A 9276-nucleotide genomic window follows, 5' to 3' on the forward strand; every position below is an offset into this window, starting at 1 on the left:
CGCCCACAGCGGTACACAGGACTGCGCCTGCGCACATCTGCCTCCCGGCCGCGCGTGGCGTCCCAGCCACTTTCCCTTTTGCGCCGCGCTCTGTCTTCTCCGCTCTCGCCGGCCTGACCCTAGCGGCGCCCCTAGTACCTTGGTCCGGCGCGGGGCGCGCCACAGGAGAGCCAGGAGGGCGGGAGATCCCCGTACGAGGACCGGGCTGAGGCGAGGCAGTGGGGGAAATGGAGCCGGGGTATCATTCATTCTCTTTTATTTAACTTTAAGCAGGGCTTGATCAGAAAGAAGAGCTCAGAGGAGTGAGGCAACACCAACACCAGGGCGTACGATACATCCGAGGCCCCCCCGAGAGCAGTTCCAGCCCGGAAGGGCTTGGAATGGCCTGCCACACCGGGGCAATGGAGCGCATGAAAGCCAAACCTTGGGACCCGAAGAGTAATTTGACTGCGAAGGCACCGTCCTCGTCGGGCACCCCCTGTAGACGGGCGCATAATAGATACATCTTTGGAGATAGTGATGGAAACTGGGGTCCGATATTTGGAGAGAATGACGTAGGATAGGGCTTCTTGTGGGGGTGAAGAGGCAGAGGGCACCTGGAGAGAGGTGTGGCATGGAGAACCAGGGGTTTTCCCTAGCAGAGGGCGGCTTCGTGGACTTCGGCCAACCGGCAGGTGCTTCCCTCGAGCGGCCGCTAGATGGTGGTGCTGTTCCGGATGCTTCCAGTGGTCCCCGACCAGGTCTGGACAATGCCTGGCGCCCGTCCCCCGCCCCTCATCTACACACAGGCAAGAATTCGGAGCTCCATGGGGGACAGAAGCAAGATATCCGTAAAATCAAAGTCTAGGGGGTGGGAATGAAAAGGGAAAAGTGAGGAACCGGGAGCCAAACCCAGGAAGACGCCTCTGTTCCTGCACATTCCGTCTCCTTTATATACTCAGCTCTTGGCTGTCTCCAGTATGTACCCACCCTGGTCTTCCAAGCTGGGAGCCACTTTTTATAACACAATCACAGTTTCACAAACCCCAGGAAGGTTCCATGTGGAGAGAGGTTAAGTTTCGCCCTTGCCCGGGGAATTATGACACTTAGAATATCCCCTTGGTGTAAATGGAAGACACCTGAGAAAAGAGAGAAAGTAGATTCTCAGTGAAGCACAGCCATCCAGATGCCCTGTTTCCCCCTGCCTTTCCAGCTCCACCGTTCCTCTACCTCCTGTAAGGACCCAGGCATTCTGCACTTCACTCCTCAGAATGAAGAGGCCCGCCTCTGTTTAGGTTTCCAGCCTCCCTCCAATTGGTAGCTCCCTGCACTGCACCCCCTGTCAGAGATGTCCTGCTTTCGGCTGCCCACACGGCTCTCACCTGCGCTATAGCAGCTGTTGTAGGCCCGGTCCGGGTGGGAGGGCATACTTCTTATACATCGAAATAGAGTCTCTTGCTTTCCTTGGCCTTCTCGAGACACCACCTGACCCATGGTGAAAGTCACGTCTTGAAACAGGACCTGGCAGGAAAGGGAGATGTTGAAGAAAACAGGATGGCCTGGCGCAGTTCTGGGAGGCCTCAGGAGCAATAACGAGGGAAGAATGAAGGGTCTGCTAGGTTTGGTATGAATAGAGGGGTCAGGAACCCTCAGTATCGCGCCAAAGAGGCCCCTTGTGAAGCTCAGAGTGTGGCGGGGTTACCTGGCTATACAGCAGATAAACTCCAGCATCCCGGATTCGGACACCATATCCTTGGGCCTGTAGGCCTCTCCCACGCCGAAGAGCTGGTTGCCACATCACCTCGGTCACATCGGAGTCATCTGGAGGTGAGAAGTGTGTCGGTCAGGATTTCTTGGCACTCTCAGATCCTTTTTGGTTCTTCCCCTTTCACCTATAAGAACCCCTTGAGCCCAAGTGCCAGCCCGAGAGTTGCTGGTTATTGCCCCTCCCCAAAGCCATATTTAAAATAGTGCTAACCCTTGGAGGTGGCGTTAATGGGAACCAGGTGCAGGACGGAGTGCTGCTCTGAGGAGAGAAGGAGGGAATCTCAGCCGTGTCCACTTTTCCCTGTTGTGCTGTTGGCAGCCTCCACCCTCACCCTGACTCGGGCTTACAATCCCCATGCTGCTGCACACCTCCCACCCCTGCTGCACCCTGGAAGCCTCACTCTTCTGTTTTTGGGTGAGCACTGCTCTCCTTTTCCGGGATCTCTCCCCATTCTCCCAGGCTTCCGGGGCATCGGAGCTCTGCTCGTGGAAAGAGGATCAGGGTTAGATTAAGATGCAAGAGTCCCAGCCAGCCTTCCTTCCCAGCCCTCCCCTGCCCCCGAAATGCCTCAAATCTCTCATGCACCTTTTCCCAGCAACCTGAGTGTTGGTGCTGGCTGCCCTCCAGGATTTGTTAGGTATGAGAAGCATTAACCTTTAACAGTTTCCTTTCCTGGAATGGCCGCGCCCCTGACTTCCAAACCGGAGACCCTCTCTTGCACCCCCTTGAAACTTTGCAGACCAGGAGGCCCAGAGACCCCCCCATGCTAACCATCCTTCTCTCGCAGACACCCTCCTCCCCTCACTCACCTGCTCCGGGAGACTCTGCCAGGGATACCCTTCTGCCTTCTGGGAGGGCCCTCCTGTCCTCTGCAGCCGGCTCACCTCTCTCCTGAGGCTCTGCAGCTCTGTCTGTTGGGTCAGCAGAGCCATGGCACAAGCCACAGCCCCCAGAGCTGCACCCCAACTCAACCAGAGGGCAACTGAGAGTGCCGGCTCTCTGACCGGAACCCCCATGTTGCCTGGAGGCCCTTTGGGGGCTAGCGAGAAAAGAGATGAGGCTGGCATGAGCTGGGGACCCTGCCAACAGCTGTGGCTTCAAGAGTGGGGTAGCAAGGAGGTGGCGGGGCGGGTAGGGGTACGGGCAGTGGTACAGAAGGGAAGAAGGTTGTTACGCAAGGAGAAATAAAAAGGAACTTGAGAATAAAAAGGAGGGAGGAGGAAAGCAAGCTAAGGGTACTGTTAGTGCTCCTGGCACTCCGTCGTGGGGCCAGTGTTGCCTTGAGACCCTCCACCCTCCCTCAGCCTCAGGAGAATTAGGTTCCAGTCCCTCTAGGAAGGACGGGGCTGCCAGTGACACCCAGGAGGAACAGCCAGTGCGCAGGAACCCTAGGGCGGCCCCAGGGTTGGGGGAGGGAAGGTTGGCTGGCGAGAGGGCATGGTGCCAGGAGCAGGATGGGGGGCCAAACTGGGCAGTGTCCAGGGTCAGGGCGAGGGTGAAAGACCCTCTGGCTCAGGCACAGCAGAGATCACTGGGGCAGTTTACTAGGGGTGACTGAAGGTGGAAAAGGAGGGGTGGGCTCGGTGGGGAGGAGAACCAGGGGCACGGAAGCAAGAAACTGGCTGAGTTCTGGGGTTAAGGCTGGGCCGGGTGTGTTGGAATAAGGCCTGCACTACTCCCTGTGCTGAACTTGGCAAGCAGGACTTCCTGTTTCCCGAGAAAAGCTCTTACATAAGGCTCTGGACGAAGAGACAAAGCAGCAGCCCCAAGCCCCCCGGCCACTGCAGGATTCCTCCCCGGCACACAGGGTTCCGGGTTCCCGTGTGCTTGCTGACTCTGAGCCCCTCCTCCAGGCTGGCTCCTGCCCACCCCACCTCCCAGCAAGGGCCTGTGCCAGCACCTGCTGAATGTCCCGAGGCCACCAAGAGGAAGGGCCCCTGCTCCTCCCAGCCAGGGAGGGATTCCCCCGGAGGAGGAAGTCCGCCTCCTAGGAGGCCGCTTCTGCTGTACCTTGGGCGGACGATTGATTTTTTCCTGGGCGGTGTGCCTTTCTACCTCTGCTCGCACCCGGGGGTTAGAAGCATGGAGGTCCCCGCTCCCAAGCCTGAACATCATCCTGGAATTCCAGCTGTGCCGCTCCGTAACGCCCCCCTTCCCACGGCCCCCATCTACCCTGGGAGTGTCCCCTGAGCCCCAATAAAGAGAGAGACTATGACTTATTCTATTTAATATCCATTTATCAACACTTTGTCACAATAATAATAAAAATAATATCTGTTTTAAAAATCCACAGGGAATTCTCAAGGGAGGAGCTTGTCTTGTTTCTCGCCCCTCACATTTGGGAACTCCTGGCCTAGGCCCAGTCTCTTTGGCTTCCTGCCGCCAGGTCCAGCCCCTCTTAGTGCCTGAAGTGGGGTCTTCTGGACCCATCCTTGCCCACAGAGTACAGTGAACACAATGCCCTGGGGGTCTGTGGCCAGGAGGAATCGAGATCACTGGGGGCCTCAAAGGGTCAGGGATTGGGGAGCTAGTGAGGTGGAGAGTGGGCGGTGGGGGGAGTTGTAAGATAAGAGTGGGAATACTGTATTTATGTGGGATGGAAAACATGTGAACAGGCCCAGGCAGCCTCTAGAGGGAGGGGCAGGTCTGGAGCAAAGAGCAGCTGAGGGTGGGGCACAGGGGACTGGGGTTCCCAGATAGCTGCCAAGGGGAGCCGGCAGCCTGGGACGACTGTGGGGAGACCAGGGCCCCTCAGTGAACCTGGAAGAGTCCGAAGTAGGTGAGGAAGGGGGCAGCCTTGAGATGGGCCCAGGGGAGGGTGCGGATTCGCAGGGAGGACCCTGGCCGCAGAGCCAACAGCCCAGACACCTGGCAGAGGCGAAGCTGGGGCCCGAGGGAACTCGCTGCAGTGGCTGAGAATTCCTCCAGGCAGCGCAGGGCCAGCACGCCATCCACCAGCAAGTCCAGCTTCAGGTAGACAGCCTTCCCCTCGTCAAAGTGCACCTGGGGTGGGGACAATAGGCCAAGTCCAGGCCTCTGCCTGCCCTCGCCTCAATTTCCAATTTCCTCAGTGACGCAGGCATCCCATCCCACCCAAACCCCGACTCACCCTCCCAGCCTTGTAGCTGGTCCCCCACTCTCCTGGCAAACCCTTCGCCACTCCCTTACTGCGTTACCAATGCAGCAGCCAGGTGGGGCTTACCTGACAGTACAGGTAGTAGAGCCCAGCCCGGGTGACTATGAACTCCCCGATCTGGCGGTTGTAGCGCAGAGGGCTGGAGCTGTTGATTCTGGCTTCCTCCCAGCCACTCACTGTCCCGTCCACACCTGAACACAGATGCTCAGAGATAAGGAAATGTCTCTCTACAGGACTCCCCCACACTCCCCAGGGATCCACTGAGCATATGAACGTTCAGTGCCCACTTTACCCAGAAGACACATAGATCACCCCGGGCAAGGGAGAATCCATCCCCTATAGTGCCCACAGTTGACTAGGAAGTTATGTGGAAAAATCTAATGTATGTGGCCAGAGACATTCGGGGCAGATTGTCACCTGCAGTCACTTCTGGGGAGAAGAGTAGAACTGAAGGAGAAGTATGAGGGGATTTAAACGTTTGACTTCATGGATATCTATACTATTTGCTTCTTTTATGTTGAGGATGTAAACAAACATTATTTGAATTAGTACAACTAAAAATAATAAAATGACACCCAAATGTCCATCAACAAAATGTCTATTCATATAATGGAATATTATTTGGCCATAAAAAGAGTGAAGTACTGATACACGCTATGGCACAGATGCACCTTGAAAACATCATGCTCAGCCAGGCACAGTGGCTCACGCCTGTAATCCCAGCATTTTGAGAGGCTGAGGCAGGCGGATCACCGGAGGTCGGGAGTTTAAGACCAGCCTGGCCAACATGGTGAAACCCCGTCTCTACTAAAAATACAAAAACTAGCCAAGCATGGTGGCAGGCACCTGTAATCCTAGCTACTTGGGAGGCTGAGGCAGGAGAATTGCTTGAACCCAGGAGGGGGAAGTTGCAGTGAGCCAAGATCGCGCCACTGCACTCCAGCCTGGGCAACAGAGCTAGACTGTGTCTCCAAAAAAAAAAAAAAGTGATGCTCACTGGGCATTTTTATTTCCACCAATGGGTTCCCACAGCCTGTGCTCTGCAGAGTCTCCAGCACTGAAGTTTCCTTCCCTTCCTTACCCTGCCAACTGCGCCATCTGAACAGCAACAGCCCCTCAAACTCATCTTGACCAACGCTGAGCTGACTCCCCTCATCCCACACTTGCTTTACTGTCTGTTTTCCACATTTGGTTCTGCCACCAGGGGGATACTCAAGCGGAGCTCCCTCTCCTTTACCCATATCATTCATCGATCAACAGTTCCTATCAATCCTGCCTCTTAAATAGCTCTCTCCCCTGTCTCCCCCATCTGGTGCCTCCGTCTGCTTTTCACAGCATTCCCTGTTTCCAGTCTGGCTTCCTCCAGTTTATTCCCTACACAAAGTCACAGAATGAGTCTCTAAGATGCAGATGTAAGCCCACCTCGCCTTCCTCCTTCCGATGGCTCACCTCAGAATAGTTCCCACATGCCACCGTGTGGCCTGGCTTCTGTCTCCAGCCTTATCCCCATCTCGCTCCTCCAGCACTTTCTGCTTCTGCCATGCTGAACTTAAGAGTCCCCCAGCCTCATCATGCTCTGATCAAACCCGGGGCTTTTGCCCCAGGGGCTGCTTCTGCTTCCACCAACCGTCCTTGACCCCTTGCCTGTCTTGTCTTATGCTCCTGCTTCAAGGCCCCGTGGCACCTTGCAATGTAGGGAGGGAATCCCTGACTCCACAGCCGTGTCTGTCTTCCCATGTGTTGCCCAGTATGTTTGGCCACTTTCATTATTGTTTTTGTCACATTCCACTGTAATTAGAATTTTTTTTTTTTTTTTTTTTTTTTGAGATGGAGTCTCACTCTGTCGCCCAGGCTGGAGTGCAGTGGTGCAATCTCGGCTCACTGCAGCCTCCGCTTCCCGGGTTCAAGTGATTCTGCCTCAGCCTCCCAAGTAGCTGGGATTACAGGCACGTGCCACCAAACCTGGCTAATTTTTTTCTTTTTTGTATGTCTGTAGAGACATCATGTTGGCCAGGCTGGTCTCGAACTCCTGACCTCAAGTGATCCACCTGCCTCGGCATCCCAAAGTGCTGGGATTATACGTGTGAGCCACTGCACCCAACCTGTAATTACAAATTTATATGCTTGTTTCCTCTCCTAGACAGTGACTCCTTAAAAATCGGTCTGAGGCCAGGTGCAGTGGCTCACACCTGTAATCCCAGCACTTTGGGAGGCTGAGGCGAGTGGATCACGAGGTCAGGAGATTGAGACCATCCTGGCTAACATGGTGAAATCCCATCTCTCCTAAAACATAAAAAAAATTAGTCAGGTGTGGTGGCAGGTGCCTGTAGTCCCAGCTACTCGGGAGGCTAAGGCAGGAGAATGGCGTGAACCCAGGAGGCAGAGCTTGCAGTAAGCCAAGATTGCGCCACTGCAATCCAGCCTGGGCGACAGAGCGAGACTCTGTCTTAAAAAAAAAAGGGGGGGGGGTCTGGATATTTGTTGCTGTGGGCACCTAGCATGGCCCCTAGCAAACAGTAGGTCTTCAATGCATGCTGAGTCAATGAATGAATGAATGTCTGGGTAACTGCCAAAATAAGTGGTCTATACAGAGGGAAGGAAGGCTGACCTGGGCATGAAGAGTAGGGAGGGCAGAGAAGAGAGGACATTCCTAGCTATGGAGCCAGCCTGAGCAAAGGCTGCTTGTAGCCAAAGGGCATGGTGTGCCAGAACCACGGAGGGCTTGCCTGGTATCATTTGTCTCCAGCCACAGACCTCACCTGGACATTCTGTCCTGCCTGGCAATCTTACATTCCCCCACGAAGCCTGCTTTCATAATCAGCAAGATGAGATTTTGTACCATTCCTCCTCAGATCTCCTGTCTCCGTCTCCCTAGTTGTCCAGAGAACCTAGAAGTCATCGAGCAAAGGCTCCCTCATCTCCCCCCAGCAAATCTACAAACCCACCTGTTCTCTTGTGCTCCTTTGACCCTCTGGTAATGGTGGGAGATGTGTCCTCTCTTCTTTCTGGAAACTTCCCTCTCCCCTTTTTGGATGTGGCCCCTGCATGGACCCCTCACCCCTGCACCAGCCACCTCGCCTTTCATGCAGACCATGTCCAGTACACAGGCACATTCTAGCTGGGTTCAAATCTTGGCTCCACCACTTAGTATCTCATGGCCTCAGACAAGTTGTGTAACCTCCATCTGTAAAATGGAGGTAATTAGAGTATCTTCCTTTTAGGGTTGTTGTGAGGATTAGATAAGACCAAACACAAGTGCCAGACACAGTGCCTATCTCAAGAAAGCCCTCAGTATGTGTTAGTTCAGATAAAAATAGTATTATTCACAGAACTAAACTTTTCCTTGATCCACACAACCCTCCACCTGCTGGCCTACTTCTCTGCTCCTTGTTACAGAGAAACATCTAAAAAGGCTTGTCCTAGGCCAGGTGCAGTGGCTCATGCTTGTAATCCCAGCACTTTGGGAGGCCGAGGAGGGCGAATCACCGGAGGTCAGGAGTTCGAGACCAGCCTGACCAACATGGAGAAACCCTATCTCTACTAAAAATACAAAATTAGCCAGGTGTGGTGGCACATGCCTGTAATCTCAGCTACTCAGGAGGCTAAGGCAGGAGAATTGCTTGAACCCGGGAGGCGGAGGCTGTGGTGAGCCGAGATTGCGCCATTGCACTCCAGCCTGGGCAACAAGAGTGAAACTCCGACTCAAAAAAAAAAAGGTTGTCCCAGCCTCCAGTTCCTTATTTCTCATTTTCTTCTCAACCCAATGCACACTGCCTTCCTGTTCTAACTATGCCACTGAAACCACCCTCCTTAAGGTCAGCAGGACTTTCACATTACCAAACCCAGCCATCATTTCTCTGTTCTCATCTCATGTGATCTCTCAGCTGCATTCAACACAGACAGCCACATCCTCCTTGAAACAGTGGTTTCTCTCAATCCAGGATGCCACCCTGCCTGAGTTTCTTCCTCTCTGTCCGGCTTCTTCTCAGTCTCTCTGGTTTTCCCCTTAGCTCCACTTCGAGATGCCCAAGAGCCTCAGGGCTTCATTCGTGGGGCCCTTCCTTCTCCTGGCGTCTCATCCAATCCTGTGGCTTTAAATGCCATCGATAGGCCGGGCACAGGGGCTCACGCCTGTAATCCCAGCACTTTGGGAGGCTGAAGCTGGCAGATCACCTGAGATCAGGAGTTCAAGACCAGCCTAGCCAACATGGTGAAACTCTGTCTCTACTAAAAAATACAAAAATGAGCTGGGTGTGGTGGCGCCTGCCTATAATCTCAGCTACTTGGGAGGCTGAGACAGGAGAATCACTTGGACCCAGGAGGCAGAAGTTGCAGTGAGCCAAGATTGCACCACTACACTCCAGCCTGGGTGACAGAGCGAGACTCTGTCTCA

General features: G+C 54.4%; 2 protein-coding genes across 11 annotated transcripts in view; both read right to left on the reverse strand.

Annotated features, from left to right (window-relative positions):
- Nucleotides 1-239: 239 nt before the first annotated feature.
- On the reverse strand, nucleotides 240-3675 carry TNFSF13 (tumor necrosis factor (ligand) superfamily, member 13). Of its 9 annotated transcripts, none has more exons than XM_011994570.1 (7): nucleotides 2557-3675; nucleotides 2148-2226; nucleotides 1958-2005; nucleotides 1682-1800; nucleotides 1362-1500; nucleotides 1025-1118; nucleotides 240-843 (listed from the first exon to the last, which is right to left on the reverse strand). In XM_011994570.1, the coding sequence occupies exons 1-7, from the start codon at nucleotides 2812-2814 to the stop codon at nucleotides 837-839; spliced, it is 744 nt and encodes a 247-aa protein (XP_011849960.1). In that variant the 5' UTR covers nucleotides 2815-3675; the 3' UTR covers nucleotides 240-836. The 9 variants fall into 9 exon arrangements, with proteins under 9 accessions (XP_011849960.1, XP_011849959.1, XP_011849963.1 ...); XM_011994569.1 differs by having other exon boundaries at nucleotides 970-1118; XM_011994573.1 differs by having other exon boundaries at nucleotides 240-1118; nucleotides 2557-2786; nucleotides 3479-3545.
- Nucleotides 3676-3957: 282 nt separating this feature from the next.
- TNFSF12 (tumor necrosis factor (ligand) superfamily, member 12) overlaps nucleotides 3958-9276 on the reverse strand; it is a 9060-nt gene continuing 3741 nt past the window's right edge. For both annotated transcript variants that reach the window (XM_011994579.1, XM_011994578.1), the window contains exons 6-7: nucleotides 4950-5074; nucleotides 3958-4750 (exon numbers count right to left, since the gene is read on the reverse strand). In XM_011994579.1, coding sequence (XP_011849969.1) covers nucleotides 4499-4750; nucleotides 4950-5074 — 377 coding nt within the window. In that variant the 3' untranslated portion in view covers nucleotides 3958-4498. The remainder of the gene's footprint in view (nucleotides 4751-4949; nucleotides 5075-9276) is intronic.

This window comes from Mandrillus leucophaeus, unplaced genomic scaffold (genome assembly GCF_000951045.1).
Source record: "Mandrillus leucophaeus isolate KB7577 unplaced genomic scaffold, Mleu.le_1.0 Scaffold46, whole genome shotgun sequence".
NCBI lineage: Eukaryota > Metazoa > Chordata > Mammalia > Primates > Cercopithecidae > Mandrillus > Mandrillus leucophaeus.

Coding starts and splice junctions, on each gene's coding strand:
- TNFSF13 (XM_011994569.1), bottom strand. CDS start 2,814: ATGCCAGCCTCATCTCTTTTCTCGCTAGCCCCCAAAGGGCCTCCAGGC. Junction 2,006..2,147: donor GCTCACCCAAAAACAGAAGA/GTGAGGCTTCCA, acceptor TTCTCTCCTCAG/AGCAGCACTCCGTCCTGCAC. Junction 1,501..1,681: donor TTTATCTGCTGTATAGCCAG/GTAACCCCGCCA, acceptor CTTTCCTGCCAG/GTCCTGTTTCAAGACGTGAC.